Source organism: Eretmochelys imbricata, chromosome 22, assembly GCF_965152235.1.
Source record: "Eretmochelys imbricata isolate rEreImb1 chromosome 22, rEreImb1.hap1, whole genome shotgun sequence".
Lineage (NCBI taxonomy): Eukaryota > Metazoa > Chordata > Testudines > Cheloniidae > Eretmochelys > Eretmochelys imbricata.
Window position 1 is genome coordinate 20824469 of NC_135593.1, and position 20040 is coordinate 20844508.

A 20040-nucleotide genomic window follows, 5' to 3' on the forward strand; every position below is an offset into this window, starting at 1 on the left:
TTCAGATGCATGGAGTGAAAATTACAGATGCAGGCATTATTTTATTATTAAGTCTGTTAAGTCTTTAAGGTGCTACTGGACTCGTTGTTTTTGTGGTTACAGATTAACATGGCTACACTCTGATATTCAATACAAGAAATAATGCTAAAATGGTAAGGGACATAGGGTGCCCTTTATCTGAGGGCTTGTCCTATACTTACCAGGGATCAGTGTGTGGTAATCAGTGCATTTGTCGTCAATTTAGCAGGTCTAGTGAAGACCCACTAAATTAACTTCAGATTGCTCAACTCCTGTACTCCACCTGAATGAGAAGTGCAAGGGGAGTTAACAGGAGACCTAGCACAGTGTGGACCCTGTGGTAAGTAGATCTAAGCACGTCAACTTCAGCTACATTATTCATGTAGCTGAAGCTGCGTAACTTAGATCGATCTCCTCCTGGAGTGTAGTCTATCCTACACATACCTCCTTGGGGCTTCATCCTGAGCCTTTCAATAACTGGCAACTGATTACTAGGTGCCAAATAAGGCCCTCGATGACCACCATTGTACTTATATTTAAACAGAACCACCAATGTTTCTGCTCATAAGGCATCTGTTATGGATGATGCTTGGACAAATGTTTATTCACTGCCATATAAATCAATACTAATTGAACTTATTTAAAAAACCATTAGCGTATTCATTGCCAGATTGAATTAACCATAACCAAGCACAGGTGTCTACAGGTGCAACATAGTGTAAGGAAAGTTCGTTAGTATCAACTTAGACTTTTTAAAATAGGTTTGAAATAAGACCTGTTCCCTTACAGGGGGGTGGGCAAACTTTTTGGCCTGAGGGCCACATATGGGTAATGGAAATTGTATGGCAGGCCATGAATGCTCACAAAATTAGGGTGGGGGTGTGAAGGCTCTGCCTAGGGTTGTGGTCAGAAATGAGTTCAGGGTGTGGGAGGGGGCTGGAGTGCTGGGGGCAGAGTGGAGGAGGGCTCTGGGTTGGGGATGAGGGAGTTTGGGTGTAGTAGGGTGCTCTGGGCTGGGACTGAGGGGTTTGTAAGGTGGGAAGGGGATCAGGGTTGGGGCAGGGGCTTGGCTCAGGGGCTTGGCTCAGGTGTGCAGGCTTCAGGCAGTACTTACCTCAAGCAGCTCCTTGAAGCAGTAGTATGTCCCCACTCCAGCTCCAACGTAGAAGTGTGGCCAGGCAGTTCTGCTGTGCACTGCCCTGTCCAGAGGTGCTGCCCCTGCAGCTCCCATTGGACACAGTTCCTGGCCAATGGGGAGCTGCAGGGGCAGCACCTCTGGACAGGGCAGTGCACAGCAGAACCCCCTTTGCCCCTGCTTGAACACCAGCGCAGGGCAAGCCCCACACCAGGCATGGGCAAACTTTTTGGCCTGAGGGCCACATCAGGGGTTCTGAAACTGTATGGAGGGCCAGGTAGGGTAGGTTGTGCCTCCCCAAACAGCTTGGCTCCCATACCCTGACAGGCCCCCTACGCTCATCCAACCCCCCCCCTTTCTGTTCTGTGGACCCTCCCCCCACTTCTGCCCCATCCAACCACCCTCTGCTCCCTGATTGCCCCTTATCCAACCCCTCCACTCCCCCTTACCATGCCACTCAGAGCACCAGGACTGGCACCTGCACTGCCCAGCCAGAGCCAGCCACACCATCTAGAGCACCAGGGCAGGCCCGTGGCTCACAGCCCTGTCACCCACAGCACTGGCGACACAGCAAGCTGAGGCTGCAGGGGAAGGGTGGGACAGCAGGGGAGGGGTTGGGGGCTAGCCTCCCCAGTGGGGAGCTCAAAGGCTGGGCAAGACAGTCTCAGGGGCTGGATGTGGTTTGTGGGCCATAGTTTGCCCACCTCTGCCCCAGGCCCTGCTCCCCAGCAAGAGCTGGAGGGCTGAATTAAAACAGCTGGCAGGCCTGCAGTTTACCCACCCTTGCCCTTACACTCTAATCCTTTCAAACTCAATAGCCTGTTCCTTTTACATTAGTAGAATATGCATTTCAACTAGTGATTCATCTCCTTCATCTTACAAGCCACTACTAGTGTCTTCTAGAAATCTTTTAAATTGTAAAATGCAAATATGGTGTTTTGTAAATGAAACAACAGGTTGTTTCAGTACGTATGCAACATCCATTAACTGTACTTCACTTATGAAAGGAATTGTTTCCATACCCCTTTAAAGCCTTATTTTTCTTTAGGCATGTACATATTAACACAATTTCTGACCACTGAACCACCTGTGCATAGAATATGCTACAGAAATAGCAGGTCACCCCGTATTTTATTACACAATTTCTACATTTTCTGGGATGTACAGGAAGTTACAAAGGCTACTACAACAGATTTAGCAGTGTCCAGTGAAAGGACACAGCTGAAAGAGAAATGGTTGCTGTTTTGTTAACTACAAGTTTGTACGAAGCCTAGAATTTTCTCTGGTTTGATCCTGCAGTGGCTGTACTGAGCTTCTGGTTGCAGATGCTGTCTGTTGAAACAGGTCAAACAAAGTATAGTGTCACTGCAGAATCAAACTAGTAAATAGTTGTAACATTGCAGACAAAATTGTACAGCACATCAAAGTTACACAACTGCTGATATAAGTGAAAGCCTTCTTCCACTCAAGAGGCTGAGAGCTTGTTAGTTTACAATGTTTTGGATTGTTGTGCATGATCTGATTCAAAAGATGCCCTCTGTCTTAAAAACAAGATATGTAGATATACAATTTTTCAGAGCAGTTAAAACAGGTAATTAAACAGCAAAAAGGAACTCCTAAAAAAAACACTTTTCAGGCAATTCATACAGTGGTGCAGTTAGTTCTACAGCTGCATTCTGATATGTTTTTTTTCCAGTCCTCTGTCGGTACCATATGAAGTTACTTAAAGGATTAAAGTTACTCCAGGAGCAGCAAAGCTCAGGGGGCGACACTTCAACCTGTAAACGTGGATACCGCTTGCACGAGTCTTTGCATTGCTAATGTTGAAACATCTCAGGTAGGCAGGAGTCAAATGGGTATCAGGGGTGGACCATGCCTTTGCAGAGCAAAAGAGACCCCGCGGCAGCCTCCTCTGCCACTAGGGCTTTGCACACAGCAGCTTCACCGGAAGGGGCAGAACAATCGGGTTCGGGGTAGCAGCTGAGTTTACTGTTAAAGCTGGAGCTATGCGCTGCCCCAGGCACGTGCGCAGCGGCAGGGAGCCTAAGCCGGAGCTCCTCGCGATTCGTACAAGGGGCCGCCGGGCGGGAGGCCCCCACGCAGCTTCCCCACTCGCACCCAAGGGAGTCTTCCACGCCGCGGCTGTTACGCCTCTAATTCTCCTCCCCCCCACCCCCCAGCGCCGTGCGAGGGCGGGAAAACTGACTCCTTCAACCCCGCTTGAGGCGCGCGGGGGCTCGCGCTCTCCCCGCCCAGGAGCCCGCTGATGGCTCGAGCAGCCTACGGATCCGCAGCTCCTACGGCTGAGCCCTGGGGACGGCCCTGAAAAGGGCCTTGGGGGGTGGGGGGGTGAGTCTCCGCCGGCGGCGCGTGGCCGGCCCTAGTACTCCTGGGACTGCTGGCTGCTGCCCTTCTTGCCGCTCTTGGCCGGCCCGGCTCCGCCGCCGCCCGCCTTCTTGGGCAGCAGCACGGCCTGGATGTTGGGCAGGACACCGCCCTGCGCGATGGTGACCCCGCCCAGCAGCTTGTTGAGCTCTTCGTCGTTGCGCACCGCGAGCTGCAGGTGCCGCGGGATAATGCGCGTCTTCTTGTTATCCCGCGCCGCGTTGCCCGCCAACTCTAGGATCTCCGCCGTCAGGTACTCGAGCACGGCGGCCAGGTACACCGGGGCGCCCGCGCCCACCCGCTCCGCGTAGTGACCGCGCCGCAGCAGCCGGTGCACGCGCCCCACGGGGAACTGCAGGCCCGCGCGAGACGAGCGAGATTTAGCCTTAGCCCGGGCCTTGCCGCCGCTCTTACCGCGGCCGGACATGGCGCGTGAAAGTGGGAGCGAAGCACGCGGCTCAGCGGCCCGCTCACAGAGCTACGCCCAGGCTCTAGCGCCAGAGCCGGAACTGCTGCCCGGTGGCGAGGCGAAGCGCGCTCGTCTTGAGCCGACCCTTCACCCACTCGCTTTTTATTACAAAAAGATATATGTGTCTATAGTCTCCGGCGGAGAGCCAGCCCCAGCCCCCTGCCCAGTGACGCTGCGCTCTGCCATTGGTGGGTAGCCCAGACGAATGTCTGCCCCGGATTGGTTAGCCTCACGAGCCGGCAAAGTTTTACGCGTTTATTGGCTGCTAAAATAAGCCAATCAGAAGGCAGGGCGCCAAATTCAAAGGAGGCACCGAGGCCAAGGCGCCAATAACGGAACACAGGAGCCTCTTTCTCGTTGCTTCCCCAGCCCCTTCTCCCCAGGCTGGGTAGTAGCAGCCTTAGCCCTTCTCTGCTGAAGTGCCCAGTGCGGAGACCCGCCTTCCCCCAGGGTGGACACGCCCATGCTCTTTGTCTGCCCTGTGAACAGCCCCCCGCCCCCTGCGCTCTTGCCCCTGCTCCTAGCTAAAGGCAGAGCTTGGGCAGCAGGGACAGTGAGACCAGGGCTTGAACGCCAGCTGGTAAATTCATTCCCCCATTCAGCCTTCCCCTCAGAGCCTGCAGAGTGGTCATTGGCTGGAACTGTTGGCGTACCTGCCCTGCGAGCAAAGTGATGGCAATGGAGAGACAGTAATTATGTAAAGCAGGATGCTAGGGGAAACATACTGTATCTCAATAATAAATCATTTGAATGAGAAAACAAAAATATATTAGGGGCAAGGGAGGGCAGGGGTGCCTTCCTCCCCAGCTCCTTTCCCAGCTCCCTAGACAAAAGATTCAAGTCATATTTGCAAATCTTCCTTGCGCTGGTTATTCGCAGTAATGCTAATATGTCTACAGGCCCGTGATGCTCATGGGACATTAACACCAGTATCAGACAAATTACCTCTGTGCGCAACCAAAGCACAGGACAAAAAAAAATTCAGCAGAGAGGCCAGTGTAAGAGTCTTTACTCACATCTGGAAAGGGGTCTTGTGATTCACAGAGACAAAGCGGGATCACTGCAGCCATTTGGAGGGGAACCACAGAAAGTAAAAGGTGGATCATCAGGAGGTGCTGGCATTTCCCTTACCCCGGCAGCTCAGTCAAACATCATAGAACAAGCGTACTAGCTGGTACCGGATCAAAAATGCAATGGTACTGCCCACTACCTACAGAGGGAAAAACAAGGAAGAGAATTGGAATCCAGCTGTGCTAAACGCTTTACCGAGTGTTATGAAGACGAGGTCTCTGTATCAGCTTACTGGTACTTCTGCATATGATCAACCTTCGTAAGTAACACAGAAGTTAATTTAAAATATTTCCATGTCTTTACTTACAAGGGAGGTGGGGTGGAAATGAGAAGACTGGGCAAGATTATTCTCTCTGAGGAGGATAGAATCATAGAAGATTAGGGTTTGGAAGAGACCTCAGGATGTCATCTAATCCAACCCCCTGGTCAAAGCAGGACCAACCCCAACTAAATCATCCCAGCCAGAGTTTTATCAAGCTGGGCCTTAAAAACCTCTAAGAATGGAGATTCCACCACCTCCCTAGCAGTATAGTTCTTTATAGCAGAGCCTTGGCTTCCCTAGGGAGGTGAGGATCAACCCAGGCAATAGCAAGCTAGTTGGTGTGATAGAAGGGAAGAAGTAAAGATAAGTACAGGAGTGGAATCAAATGTTCCCAACGCCTGAGAATTTTAGTGTGGATCTATCCACTGCGGAGTATGTCCTCCTCCCTGAGGGAGTGTTTGCCTGACCTGGATAAGCAGCAGCAGGACAGTGAGGGTTTGCTCTGGAGCTGGTCCAATAAGCTTTATAACAAAGTTAATGAGTGTCATGTTATTGCACTCTGTGTATTCTTCATCTTCATCCAATTCCTGTCTCACATCCACTATATGTAAGGTCTCTGATACCTGGGGAAGAGAAGTGTGTTAAGCACCATTTAATTAGATGCATTAGTTGTTTACTGCTTAGAGCTTTGTATGGTGCACGAAGATGTACTGAAAGCTTCTTCCACAACACCTTGCCAACAATGCCCTCTGTTGTTCCACTCCTAGGTTCTGATCCAAAACTCAGTGAAATCAATGGAAAGACAGATCAGGCCCCTGGCAATCACTGCTAGTCATGCTTCGTTTTGCAAGGTTTTAGTAATGTGGACAAGTGTCCACCAGAGATTGGGATGAGACTATACTGAACTTGTTTCCTTTTACTCGGGACTTGACTGCAGGTGCCCAGAGGCATGGGGTGGGGAGGGAGTTTTGCACTGCCACCAATTCCCAAGTGTATGGCTGCTAGCGGAAGACAAATTTTACTTGTCTTTCTCAGGTTACCTTTAGAATATACTTTCCCAGTGCTGAAAGACTTTTGGTTCTGAATTTGGAGTAGCTCATCTCCAGCTTCCCTGTATCAGGATTGAGCCTGAAAAGAACACTGAAATATTAGTCCAATTGCAGCAAAGAGGCAGCTTAATCTCTCTATAAAAGAGACGGGGTTGTTTAAAAAGTGAATGGTGGAAACAGCTGGAGTAATCCTATGCATGTAATAGTCCCAGTAATGTTAGGAGTCTCAGGTGTGTAGCCACTCAAAGAAGGCAGGGGCAGGAGAATTTTGGGGGTGGTGGTAAGGGGGGGTTAGTTGGTTGTATTTCAATTGCCACAACATTCTCAAAGTAGAAACACACCCACACACTCTCTTCCCCTCCCACCCCCCCTCGAACCCTCAGGATCTTCTGATAACAGCACCTCAGGGATGGTATAAACACTTCAATGTGACCTGTGCGGTTAGGAACAACCATTTTGTAACATTGTTAAGGAACAGCATTACAGCTCTGGTCTTTACAGGGTTAACAAGATTATTTGTTAACATGGTGATAACTCAGTCTACAAACCTTTACCCAAGCTATTAGGGACCGGTGCATTTAAACTAGATCCTCCAGCAAGGTTGATTTTGCATCACAGACATAAACTTGGTCCGCATTAAGCCATGCTAGTACTACAGTGCCCCATCAGGACTCTGCAGTTTCTACCTTCTGGGAACCAGTAGGAAGGACATTACTATTGCTGTTTGGCAGGAGGCAGTTTTCTGCTGGGCTGAATTTACAGGGCAGCAGCTCCTCTCTTTACACCCAGCTGTTTGCAACAGGAAAGGTTAGAATTTTTTGTTAAGTTTAAATGTTGTGGAAAAACACTGGAAACCATAAAATCATAGCATCCATAATCTTTCTAGGTCCACAGTTTTCTCTTGTCCTTGGGCAAGAAGAGGGTAGTTGTTACCAAGTGAAATTCCCCACACAGTCCTGTTAAACGCCCTTGTCCCTAGGTGATGAATAAGGTCTACATTTCACTTCTCATTCCCTCCTTCAGCCACAGCAGATGAGGCATATGTTTTATCCTTTAGGGAAATCTGCAGACATCCCCACCCCCATTTCAGACCCAAAACAAGCCAGAGCCAAAGGCATCTCCTTGTTCCAAATACATTGCATCTCACAGTCACTTACACACTTCTTACCTGGGCAGCCGATGACGGGGACAAGGAATGATGTGGAAGAGCTGAGGCAAAGAGTAGAGGAAGTTGAGCACTTGTGGGATGAAGAAGAGAAGCATTGTCTTACTGAAGTGCCCAAGGATCCCCACCACAGCAAACGTCATACCAGCAAAATAGCAGAAGGTGTCACCTACAAACACGCTGGATGGATACCTGCAACCCACAGACATAAAAAATGGGGATGGGGCATAGTATTAGTGTTAAAGATCAAGTGTAGGAAAGTCTGGCATTCACAATCTTACTGCAAGATTTTAAATCTAGTGCCTGAGCTATTTGCTGGAGAGATTATTAGTGTGTAGGGGATTGGAGGACAGATAGTCTTGTGATCAAACCACAGAACCTCGAGTCAGAAGTCCCCTGTTATTGTGCAGTTCTCTGGTGCAGTCAAAGTCTTCCAATGGATCAACGCATCAGAATCTTTGTGCTCCAGCCAGAATATAGAGATCAGCAGTCCATGGTTCTATTTCTGAGAGCTTGTGAATTGTTAAATTACTTGTCTCCTCTAAGTATAAGGGGGAGGGAGCCTTATAATACTATGAACGTTTCTTTATTCCATGTAGTCTCTTACCAGTTGTGGTAAAGCAGCCCCAGAGTAGTAAAGAAAAAGGGAATCATGAAGTAGAGAGAAAAAATGTGGTCATCTCTATAATCTCCTGTAGAAAAGAGAGAGAGAGAGAACAAAATTACTGACAGTGTAGCATCAGCCACAGTGGTCCAGAAGTATGTCCAGAGTGTGGATCTGTCCATTTTAGATTTGTATACAGTGCCTGTCAAGAAGGTATCTCACGAGAGTCTTCAAGAGGGTTACACTAATACACTGGACCAGATACAAAATGGGTGTCATGGCCCCACTTGGTACATAAGCATTATCCTCATCTGAAGATCTGCTCATCTTTCTAGACATCAAACATTTCCAAGTACAGGCACCTAGCTCCCTTGGATCTTTTCCCTGATTCAGAACCCCCAAAAGACGCATACATTTTCCTTACCATTTAATTCAACAACATTGAATGTGATGATGGAAGCAGCTATCACCAGAGACTGTCCTGCCTCAAGCCCATTAATTCCAGCAAGAATGTTGATGGCGTTGGTGCAAAACACTGCTAGCATGCCCATGTACACATAGTACAGGATACCTGCAGATCAGACAGAGAGAAGGGCCTTCACACCCAAGTTTTAAAGGGGTGGGGGGTCTAGATTCAATTTAGTAGTATGTACCTCTTTGCCTTAATGAATGATCACAGCACATTTCACAACAGTTTAATAAACATCTCCTGCTCACAAGAAGTTGGTATTACATACACACACACACACGCACCAAGCACAGATATGGAAAAAGACAGAGGATGGGGCAGAGGTCACAAAAACAAGTCAGTGACAACAATGGGAACAGAATCCACGCCTTCAGATTCCTAGTTCTGCACTTCGATCAATTTGCCATCCACATTTAAGCACCAACAGCATTTGGCACTCCATGAATTTAGGGCCTGATCCTGTAAAAGTGTTGAGTGCTTCTCTGGGCAAAGCTGAGAAAATGATAAATTGCTGAACTAATAACTTGATAAGACTATCAACCCTGTTCTCTGGTATCAAAATCTATGTTCCAAATAATGATCTGCATTGAGAGGAAACCCACAACTGTGCACATATTGCCACCTGCCACCCTCAGGAACTTTGGCTTTGGATCGCCTTTTTACCCTTAAAAAGAAAAGGAGTACTTGTGGCACCTTAGAGACTAACAAATTTATTTGAGCATAAGCTTTTGTGAGCTACAGCTCACTTCATCCTTGTGGCTAGTGTTAAGCTGATGATCTTCTTGTGCTCCATCACTCACCCAGGTCCAAGTGCATCCCCAACAACACCCGGAAGGGCTTGGGTACCACAATAGTTGTGTTCCCAAAGTTAGTGAAGTAAACCATAAGCAGAGGAAGGGAGGCCATGGTAGGAAGTAGCAGCTTGTGCCGCCAGCGCAGGTTCAGAACATCATCCGCAAAGCCCAGGAAGATCATGCAGCAGATGGCAAGAAGGGAGCCAATGAACTCCACAAACTGAAAAACAGAGTGGGGACATGACCATGGTTATTAGATACATAGCCACCCAGTCCTCCTTTTCATATGCCACAGGACATCACATTTGGCTTTGAAATATGATACATTTGAAGACCCCCAACAAAATACGAGTATTTCACTCCAAGTCTTAACTACACACAAGCTATCCTCACTGAGACTTGCAGGACCTCTTGGTGGAGAGCAATACAGGCTTTAAAGAGCATCATGGAGGGAGACACTTACCTCATGGTGTGGAAATGCCTTGCACTGCTCCTCTACAAAACAGCTCAGAAAGGGCACAGGAATAAAGCAGAAAAGGATGATCAAGAACACAGCCCCACTGATCACACCTTGGGATTCAGGACTGAAACACATTGGGGGGGGGGGGGGGGGAGAAGAGAAAGAGGTTTAAAACAACAATCACTATACCCAAGTATTGAGAACTTCACAGCTAGTCCTGTATTCTCACTGCTTCTCCACTGGAATGTCGTAACACAGGGAATAGCCAGCTATAACAGTGCAATGTTTTGAGCCCAGTACTCCTGATATCCAACAGCAACAAAGCTGTTAAACCTCACAACACATTTTTAGCCTCTTAAAATTCATTATATAGTAGTCCAGAATGAAGGTAAGCCCATACCCAAGAAGATAGCATACATCTGCTTTTACTAAATCTCTCCTATTGATTAGAATATAAATTCTCTTGGTAAATGCCAGTGCCTATTCTGCTGCTTAGCCAAGCAGCTTGTAAGTGACAGTAAAACAAATAAGATTATAAACAGAGATTGGGTTGAACCAGAATTTCAGATCCTAACTCTCACAATATATGAGGAAGGTCAGAGGTCCAGAGCAAGAGAATCCATTGGCATAGGTAGGTCTTCACCAAAGCACTACAGCCGTGCAGCAGTAGGTGTGACGCTGTAGTGGTTTATGAGTACACAAGCCCAGTGTGGTGCCTGGATTGGTTTATGTTTACAGAAAAATTAAAGGGAAGATAGAAGTGATTAATCAACACAGGAACATAAGACAATCACACTAGCTACTGAATATAAAGCAGAGGATTTCACACAGTGGTATGAGATCAGTTGCTAGATTTGAGAGAGGTATCCTTTACAAAGGAGGACCTACTTCTGACAGGTCTGAATGTTGTTACTAGAAAACCGAGGGACCCAAATACCACTTAATAAATAATATGCGTAGTTTGGATTGCTCTGGCACCTTTCAGCAAATAATTTCAAGGTAATTTATTGTTTAAAACTGAATTACTTAGGTCTCACAACAACACTATGAGGTACAGAAATATCCTAATTAAATGGAAGGAGAGACAGAGGCAGAGATGTGTGTAAGATCATACATCAAGCTCAAGTCCCTTTTCCATGCTTTAATCAGTAGATTATGCATTTGTCATTTTTAAATGTCAAGTAATTTGTAACTACCATGATTATTACCACACAATAAAACTTAACGAATCAGTAGCTGTTACTTACATGGGCTGTTTAGAAGTTTTGTTCAAGTCTATCCCGAAGAGCTTGGCAGCAATGAAATGATCCTTGAAAGCTGGGATCAGTGTCAGGGTAGCCACAAACCCCAGGAGAGCACCACAAAAGTTAATCAGCAAAGGGATCACTGGTAACCCCCACATATCAGAGACACCCTCGAGGAACAAGAGGACTTTTTTTGGGGCGGGGAAGCAGCAGCAAAGCTGACCACAAGAGTCACTCAGTTGCTAAAGTTAATGTACTCACTCTGTGTACATGTGTTTATATACTGGTTACAGTACGTGTGTCTAGATTTACGTTCCACTGTTTGTATGTGGGTGTACAGCTCCAGGATCAGCTGCTTTCAAGTCTGATTCTGAATTTGACTACTGATCCTCATAGCTTTAAAAAAATGTAAATAAAAATTGCCTCCCCCGCTTCAGGAGTGCGGCGCTTCCCCGAGGAGGGTGTGGGTGGATCTTCTCCTTCAGGTTGAGATAATCCAAGTTCTTTGCTTTCTGATAAAATATACAAATAAAAAACCACAAAATAAAATCACATTAAAATACTGAGCTTTTTCCCTTACCCGGCTGGCTTTAAAAAAACAACAAATCCGGAAGCTTTTTCCTCTCAGAATCTTCACTGCCCTGAAGATGTTTCCAGTCGGACTCTATAGAACATGGCACCAACCACTGCCCTGTCACTACGGGCTCTCGCAGAGAACCGGCCGAGTGCCTGACCGCCATCTTTGATACTGGCAAGGGCGACTAAACGCCACTTTAGGATTCTGAGTAGCGCAGCTGTGGATCTGCACCCGAACTGCCTCAGCCGTCGTAGACATTCGGGGGCTGAGACTGGCTCGGCCTAATCTAGGGCAAGGGGTGAATCCAAATGTCCCCCCTCAGCTCTGGGAAGAAGTTCATCAGGGCCTCTCCGGATGCAGCTGGATTGGGGTTTACAGTGAGAACAGCTTCACGAGGTAAGTGCCAAATTTGGGGATTAATGTGAATTAATTGCAATCTAATGGCTGCCCGGACTCCCATTACCCAGATCAAAGATGGTTACCTGCAAGTGTCATATGGTGCCTGGCTTGGTCTTGCTCCTGCTTGTAACTACGCGTCATCTTCTGATTGGACCCAGTCTAGGTGCACCGACCCCAGTGGTAATTCAGTGTCAGTGACGTGCTGATGAAATACAGAGGAGGGTTCTGCTCCGCTAGGTGCAGTATTACAGGGGTTGATCTTCAATCCCATTTTTCAGAGTAACAGCTGTGTTAGTCTGTATTCGCAAAAAGAAAAGGAGTACTTGTGGCACCTTAGAGACTAACCCTAACCAATTAGTCTGTAGCTCACGAAAGCTTATGCTCAAATAAATTGGTTAGTCTCTAAGGTGCCACAAGTACTCCTTTTCTTTTTGCGAATCCCATTTTTATGAGCTGTCCCTAGTTTTCTCCAAAGGGGTTTGTTTTTAAGAGACTTTCATGATCACTCTGTGGGAGTCAATGAAGTGGCTCTTTGCTGTACTGTAGCATTATGAGGAGTTGCTTCCTCTTATTGCAACAGCTAGGGTAATCCTGTAGTGCTGCAGAGGGTAACTAGAGTAATTATTATAGCTACTGTAGAAATATTTAATTATGTTTTTTTTTTTTTGCAAGAGATCAGCAGTGTATTTGTATTTAATTATTGTCATGCTGCCAGTCAGTATTACCTATTGTCTGCCTAACTGGAGGGCTTTTCTTAGACCCATCTGTTTCTCTGCAAGATAGGTCTGTTTTCCTAGTCCTTTCCTGAGAAGAGAGATGGTGATTGATAGGGGAGATATGTCAAATGAGGGTTGGATGGGTAAAGTTGTTTAGGATTACGAACTTGTGGGGTATTATCTTTAAGACCTATTAGTATATTCCTTTTTCCTCTCTAATTTATTCTGTAGTTATTCTGGGGTGTGTTTTATATAAACTACACTATGCTTTTATCATGAAGTTTTTAAATCCATAAATATGCTGACAACTAAAGATGGTATTTTCAAATATACTAAGAGTTAAAGCTTCCTCCTTTGAAAACCCTAGTAAAAATTATTGCATATAGTACTTATTTTCAGTTCTCCGCTAATTCTTTCAACTCCTGTCTAGGAGTTACTACCTTTGAGTTCATTCCACCAGAATAAGCCATTCCCTTAAGAGACCATGATGCATCACAATTACATCAGCATTGTGTGATGACTTTGTATTAAAACTTCAAGAGACGCTGACAGTGCATCATGCATTAAGTCCCAGAAATGACTTCAGGACCAAGAAATTCCTGCAAATGGGACATGGGATTGTTCTGGTAACATTAAACTCCCTATTACAGGGAAATGGACCAGGATCACTACGTGTTTTGTGATTAAGTATTTCCTTCATTGGTTTAAAATGTACCTACTATTCTTGTCACTGAATGACCCCTTTTCTCCTATTATAGGACAGTGTATAAAAACGTATAGCATCTTCTTTATTTGTACAGTACCTAGCACAGTGGTGTCCCAGTTCATGACTAGGCCTGCTAGGTACTAGGATAAATAATAAAACAACCAATGTGACCACACTCCAGGATTTTGTTTGTGATTCTAGCAATTGTCAGAATTACTGAGCCAGCTGCAGCAGGGGCAAGGCAACGTTCAGTGTAGTAAAGAGTAATGGAGGCTGAATTTGATATTGACACACTGCACAAATCCAGAGATTTAGGTTTGGGCATTTGACAGGCTTACCCCTTTCTGCCCAAAAAAAACCCCAACTATGAGCTGGGTGAAAGGCAGTCTTTCCACCTCTCAGTATCTGAACTGGAATGACAGTTATGATTTGGGTGCATCTCCTAAGTGGGAATTTGTGGCTACTGAATCTCTGGAGACCTGATTGGCTGAACTGGAGGAGCTAAGGGAGAGAAAAAGGTACATAGATGAGACTTTCCAGGACACAGTATAGTGGTACCACCCCAGTCTGACAGCCTATGTGTTGCTGAGGAGGCTGAAAGTTTCAGGGAAAGAGAACATCAAACTGGAGCAGAGGGAAACAATCCCATAGTTGGGACCCTCCTTCCAGATGATGGGGGAGAGAATCCCAGTTATTAGGAAGAAACAGGTAATAGTAATGGGGGAGTTGATCATTAGAAATATAGCTAGGTGGATTTGTGATGACAGGGAGAACAGGATGGTGAATTGCCTGCTAAGTACAAAGGTAACGGATCTCTTGAGACATCTAGATGTACAATGATGGGGAGGAGCCAGTGATCGTGGTACATGTAGGTACCAGTGACATAGGAAAAGATAGAGAGATCCATGTGCAGGGCCAGTTAGACAGGCAGAACTGCAGGGTCTCAATGCATGGATGAGATGACAGGGTAGGTAGGAGGGTATTAGGTTTATTAGGAAGTGGGGAACCTTTTGGGAAAGGAGGAGCCTATGCAGGAATGATGTGCTCCACCCAAACCAAAACAGAACCGGATTGCTGGCATGTAAAATTAAAAAGGTCATAGAGAAGTTTTTAAACTAAGGGCTGAGGGAAAGGAGACAGGTGTAGAGGGGCACACGGTTCGGACAGAGACATCCCACAGAGGAGGATAAGTTAACAGGGATTTTCTATATCCTAGTGAAGAGGAGAGGATAGAAGTTGTTAAAGTACTGGTAGGAACTCAAGAGAAACAGTCAAATGAAAAAGAGTCCCATTCAATTCTATCACATGAAGGCAGGCAACTAAAAAGTGAGAGATTTTATAAGTGCTTGCATACAAATGCTAGAAGTCTAAATACTAAAATGGGTGAACTTGAGTGCCTGGTATTAAATGGGGATATTGATACCATATGCATCACAGAAACTTGGTGGAATAATGACAATCGACGAGACACTAACACCAGGATACAAAATACACGGGAATGACAGAATAGGTCATACTGGTGGGGGAGTGGCACTATATGTGAAAGAAATCATAGAATCAAATATAGTAAAAATCTTAAATGAATCAAACCGTACCATAGAATCTCTCTGGATAGAAATTCCATGTTTGAATAATAAGAGTATAGCAGTAGGAATACACTACCGACCACCTCACCAGGATGCTGATGATGGTCATTGTAAAATGCTCAGGGAGATCAGAGAGGCTATAAAAGTAGAAAACTCAATAATAATGGGGGATTTCAACTATCCCCATATTGACTGGGTTCATGTCACCCTAGAAGGGATTCAGAAATAAAGTTTCTAGACACCATTCTTGGAGCAGCTGGTCCTGGCACCCACAAGGGGAGAGGTAATTATTGATTTAGTCCTAGGGGGAGCTCAGGATCTGGACCAAGAGATGAATATAGCTGACTAGACCATTATCTAATTAAATTTAACATCATTATAGGGGGGAAATACCAAAGAAGCCCACTGCAGTAGCATTGAACTTCAGAAAGGGGAACTGTACAAAAATGAGGAAGCTAGTTAACCAGAAGTTAAAAGGAACAGTCACAAAAGTGAGATGCCTGCAAGGTGCATAGAAACTTTAAAAAAAAAAAACACGATAATAGAGGCTCAAACTAAATGTATACCCCAAATTCAAATGAATAGTAAGCAGTCCCAAAATGCCACAATGGCTACATAAAAGAACAGGAGTACTTGTAGCACCATAGAGACTAACAAATTTATTTAGAGCATAAGAGTAAAAGAAACAGAGGCAAAAAGATACCCTTTCAAAACTGAAAGTCAGATCCTATTGAGGAAAATAGAAAGCATAAACTCTAGCAAGTCAAGTGTAATTAGGCAGGCAGGCCTAAAAAGAATTAAGAGCAACTAGCAAAAGACACAAAAGCTAACAGCAAAAAAATATTTTAAGTACACCAGAAGCAGGAACGTTGCCAAACAATCACTGGGGCTACTTGGATGAGTGATGGACTAAAGGAGCACTCAAGGAAGATGAGGCCATTAAGGAGAAGCTCAATGAAATCTTTGCATTAGTCATCACTGCAGGGGATGTGATGGAGAGTCCCACACCTAAGCCATTCTTTGTAGGTTGAGTCTTCCCCAAACTATCCCCCCAACGTGGGAAACATAAAGAAAAGAAGGAAACCTGGATCTGGGCCTGAGGATTTGTCTGTTCTGGAAGACCACTGTACATAATAATACTTTGTACTTATGTAACTCCTTTTATTTGAGGATCTGAAAGGCTTAACATACATAATTCATTCAAGCCTCACCCTTCACCTCTTCTCCCCATGAAGAAAGTCAGAATAATTTGTTTCACAGATGGAGAAACTTAGTGCAGAGAAGTGAAATTATTTGCCCAAGGTCACACAGTGAACAATGGTAGAATTGGTATTAGAACTCAGAGGTGTGACTCTCAGCCTTCTGTTCTAACCATGAAACTATCCCTGTGAGCCTGACCCAGCACATCCTTATGTATAAAGAAAAGGAGTACTTGTGGCACCTTAGCGACTAACCAATTTATTTGAGCATGAGCTTTCGTGAGCTACAGCTCACTTCATCGGATGCATACCGTGGAAACTGCCTTATGTACTATCCTTATGTATGTGCTTAATTCAAATTACATGAGTAATCAATCCCATTTACTAATCCCCAGTTATTTAGGCTTCTCACCATACTTGAAGCTGAGCACATACATACTTGTACATTCAGTGCCTGTGTCTCCTTTTTTAAGAACAGGGATTTGCCATTTTCCAGAATTTCTCCTCCCGTTGTACTTGCATGTTAGATAAATGACACCCAGCACAGATGTGGTTGCACTTCAGTGGCGCTGTCTTTATATTCGTCCTGCTTAGCTTCGCTCGGGTATCTTCTGAAAGCACTTATGGCTGATTGGGTGTAAAATGCCTCCCAATCACAATTCTCCACTCACATCGCAATAGCATCTTACATCCACAGTAAATGACTATACAAAATGCAAGGCTTGGGAGAATCAGACTCTAAAGAGCTGTTGTATAGAAGCCACTATATAAATATAAAATCTTATTTCTCTCACTACCACAGTACCACTACCTGTATGAATTTGAGCAGTTCCCCATCTCTGCACTTCAATTTCCCCACCTGTATAACACAGGGATAATCAAGTATGACTACAGCAATCCAACACGCCAGTATCTGAACCTCCCAGAGGGAGGGGACCGTCTCCTTGCCTATCTACTCCTACATGTACCAACCCCTGATTATTCGAACACATCAGCTGAGACAGTGACACCCATCCGCCCTTCTTTGCCTTTCCCGTGCTGGAGGGACTGCAAGAGCCTGCTAGGGACGAGGCTTCTTTCTCATTTGGCCTCAGGGTGAATGAGTGGCTGCGTTTGCAGTTTTGCAACAACAAAAACAAACCCCGCTGCTATTGCAGCAGCAGAGGCCGGATCCGTGCTCTCCGTGGCTTGTGGCGCTGTGGGGTCATTGAGAGAGCGCAGAAACCAAGACTCTCTCATTTCCTCTGGAGGAGGCGGAGCGGCGCCTTGAAGGAGTCCGCCCAGCAGGAGGCGGGGCGCCCTAGCTCCCTTGTCAGCATTAGCTCTGCGCACGCAGCCCCGGTTGGTTTTTCCCCGGTAGAAGCTCGGTTCCGCCTGAACCAGTCTCAGGGAGAGTGCAGCTAAGGAGCGTATATGGAGCCACCCAACAGCGGCTCGGCCAGCATGGAACGCGGAGCAGATACAATGTAGCGAGTGGATGAGCTGGGGAGAGACCGGGAGCCACCACCCTCGCCTATCATAAGGGAGACCGGTAGCGTCCTTCCCTCCTCCCTTTTCCCTGGAAATCCGTGTTTATCCCGGGAGTAGTGACTGAGATTTGGGCAGGCCCCGGCCCTTGAGATGCTCCCGTACAACTGCCGGAGATCGGGGTGAGGCCCTGGGCGGCTCCCCTCCCCCAATCATGCCTCCCGGACCCCCGTGAAACCCTTACTAGCCTCCCCGAAGTTGCTGAGCAGAGAGCACCATGGAGCTGGAGCTAGGCTGGGCGGCTCTGGTGCTGCTCTTCGCCGCCTCCCTGCTCACCGTCTCGGCGTGGCTGTTGCAGTATTCCCGGGGCGTGTGGAGCGGCCGGGGAAAGCCGGAGACCTCGGGAGGAGCTCTAAGGGAAGCAGGCATCTGGAAGTCCTTACTGAGACTGCGGGTGGCCCCGGACGGAGCTCCCGAGGAGGCGGTAGCGGGGGCCAGAGGGCTCCTTGCTTCGCTCTTCGCCTTCAGATCCTTCCGGGAGAACTGGCAGCGAGCTTGGGTGCGAGCCCTCAACGAGCAGGCCTGCAGGCACGGGGTAAGAGGCAGGGAGGAGGTGCTGGGCCGGAGCCGGGCATGGGGCAGTAACTCCAACTGGATTATGGGGTCAGCGTTTAGGGGATCGGGTGTTTGTACACCTCACAGAAATGTCACTTGAATAGCTGCTGTTAACCCCATTCTCTGTCTCCCCCAGCTCGTGTGAAATTGGCCTCCAAAGAACAAAATCGAGGTTGCCTATAAAGTGGCAAGTGGCATGAAAGGGAGGGGCTTTCATCCCTCCTCAGATTAACCTTAAAGTGCTCTGGAAAACAGAAATTGCTGTGGATTTTCCTGACTCCTGTCCAAATAATCTTTGAATGGATAAAGGGGGGGACCCTTCTGTAGCCCGAGTAGAGTGGGACATTGGGAACTGGGGTCTTGGCTTGTCCTTAGTCATGCAGTGTTAATAATGAGAATTCAAGTGCACTGAAACCAGAAATGGAAAGTAAAGTTTTCACAGTCATGGTAATGGAAGTTAGAGATGGAAAAGACCTTTCAGAAAATCCCCACATTGTGCCAAGTCTCTTCCTTGTGGGACATCTGACCACTTGCATAAATGAACTTTTTTGTGTTATCATATGTAATCTGTTAAATGTAGTGGGATATGTCAGACTAATATAATATACAATAGTTACTTTCCCACTAATGCCCATAATTACTAAACCTGAGCATACTTTAAAATGAGATTTTTTATCCTTAACATTTCTGGTTTTAAGTTCTACCTTTTGCTCATTTGGAACAATGATAATAGACTAGATAATTTTATTTTCTGGCTTTCATGCACTAGCCTAATACTATGTTGCGGTTGTAAGCACTGCAAGTATTTTAAGAATACTTTAAATATGAACTATTTTTGTTCTAAAAGATACTGAGATTTCTGTTTTAACAGTAAATTTTGTAAAACTATTTTCTAGCGCACAACTCTAAGTATTGTAAAACTATCTGACATTGCCAGTAAAAGGCTTCCACAGTAATCTTAACTTCTGAATTTCCTGGCCAATGTTCACTTTAATCTCTAAGCCTTAATATTGCATTATCTTAGGTTTTAGTATTGAATTTCCTAAAAAAGAACATTCCTAATTGATTCCTCATGGAAACAAATGTAGCATCCCACAGTGCCTGCAAGGTGATGACTTCCATTCTGCACCCAAAGAGAGTACAGGTATAGTGGGTCCAGTATTTGAGGTTGCCTGCTGTGGTGGAAAGGTTTGTGGACGTCCTGGCCTTTCTAGAGTGTTAAGAGGTTGCTATAGGCTTCTAAAAGTCTGAGACAAAAGTCCCTGAAGGCTAGTTCGAAGTCATGTTCACACCAAAAAAGGAGATTGACAAGTTTATTATCTTTGTCACATCCAGGACTTTGCTGCCTCAATGAGAGGAGAAAATGGATATAAAATTTGTGTGCATTTTTGGGGAGGGAGGGAATGTTTTATCCAAGGGGAAAGCCCCATGTTGTTGCGGATTGCATTTGAAATGATAGTGCATAACGAAGCTGTGTGGAAGTATAGCCTGATCAGTGGAGCCTTGAGGCCTAAACTCTCATTTCCATAATTATCTTCCACAGCATAAAGCCAAGTAACTTTCCCCTGTAATTCTGTTAATTCACTTGCTTCAATGTAGATCTCAGGTGATTAACTTGCCTTCCCCCAAGTCTGTTTTGTGTATGTCAGC

At 46.0% G+C, this 20040-nt stretch overlaps 3 protein-coding genes across 8 annotated transcripts in view; 1 reads left to right on the plus strand and 2 right to left on the minus strand.

Annotated features, from left to right (window-relative positions):
• Positions 1-2265: 2265 nt before the first annotated feature.
• H2AX (H2A.X variant histone) lies at positions 2266-4118 on the minus strand. Its single transcript, XM_077839803.1, has one exon. The coding sequence runs from the start codon at positions 3963-3965 to the stop codon at positions 3534-3536; it is 432 nt and encodes a 143-aa protein (XP_077695929.1). The 5' UTR covers positions 3966-4118; the 3' UTR covers positions 2266-3533.
• An 881-nt stretch (positions 4119-4999) lies between these two features.
• DPAGT1 (dolichyl-phosphate N-acetylglucosaminephosphotransferase 1) lies at positions 5000-11283 on the minus strand. Its single transcript, XM_077839802.1, has 9 exons — positions 11129-11283; positions 9885-10005; positions 9428-9641; positions 8583-8729; positions 8162-8246; positions 7558-7746; positions 6381-6468; positions 5808-5963; positions 5000-5217 (listed from the first exon to the last, which is right to left on the minus strand). Exons 1-9 carry the CDS (start codon positions 11281-11283, stop codon positions 5152-5154), a joined length of 1221 nt encoding a protein of 406 aa, XP_077695928.1. The 3' UTR covers positions 5000-5151.
• C2CD2L (C2CD2 like) overlaps positions 5204-20040 on the plus strand; it is a 47160-nt gene continuing 32323 nt past the window's right edge. The window contains exons 1-2 of one of the 6 annotated variants that reach the window (XM_077839801.1): positions 5204-5337; positions 11754-12098. Coding sequence is in view for 4 of the 6 variants with exons in the window: in XM_077839799.1 (XP_077695925.1) it covers positions 18053-18370 (318 nt within the window). In the remaining 2 variants the exon portion in view is untranslated. Of the gene's footprint in view, positions 5338-11630; positions 12099-17544; positions 18371-20040 lie in introns of those variants that run through there. The other 5 variants (XM_077839800.1, XM_077839799.1, XM_077839796.1 and 2 more) reach the window with 5 other exon arrangements.

What these genes read in the sequence shown, in the direction of transcription:
- H2AX (XM_077839803.1), bottom strand. Translation starts at nt 3,965, where the DNA reads ATGTCCGGCCGCGGTAAGAGCGGCGGCAAGGCCCGGGCTAAGGCTAAA.
- DPAGT1 (XM_077839802.1), bottom strand. Translation starts at nt 11,283, where the DNA reads ATGTGGGGGTTACCAGTGATCCCTTTGCTGATTAACTTTTGTGGTGCT. An exon ending in AGGCATTTCCACACCATGAG is followed by an intron (nt 9,642 to 9,884) that starts GTAAGTGTCTCC and finishes TCTGTTTTTCAG; the next exon opens with TTTGTGGAGTTCATTGGCTC. An exon ending in TGGGAAAGTATATTCTAAAG is followed by an intron (nt 5,964 to 6,380) that starts GTAACCTGAGAA and finishes TCTCTTCCCCAG; the next exon opens with GTATCAGAGACCTTACATAT.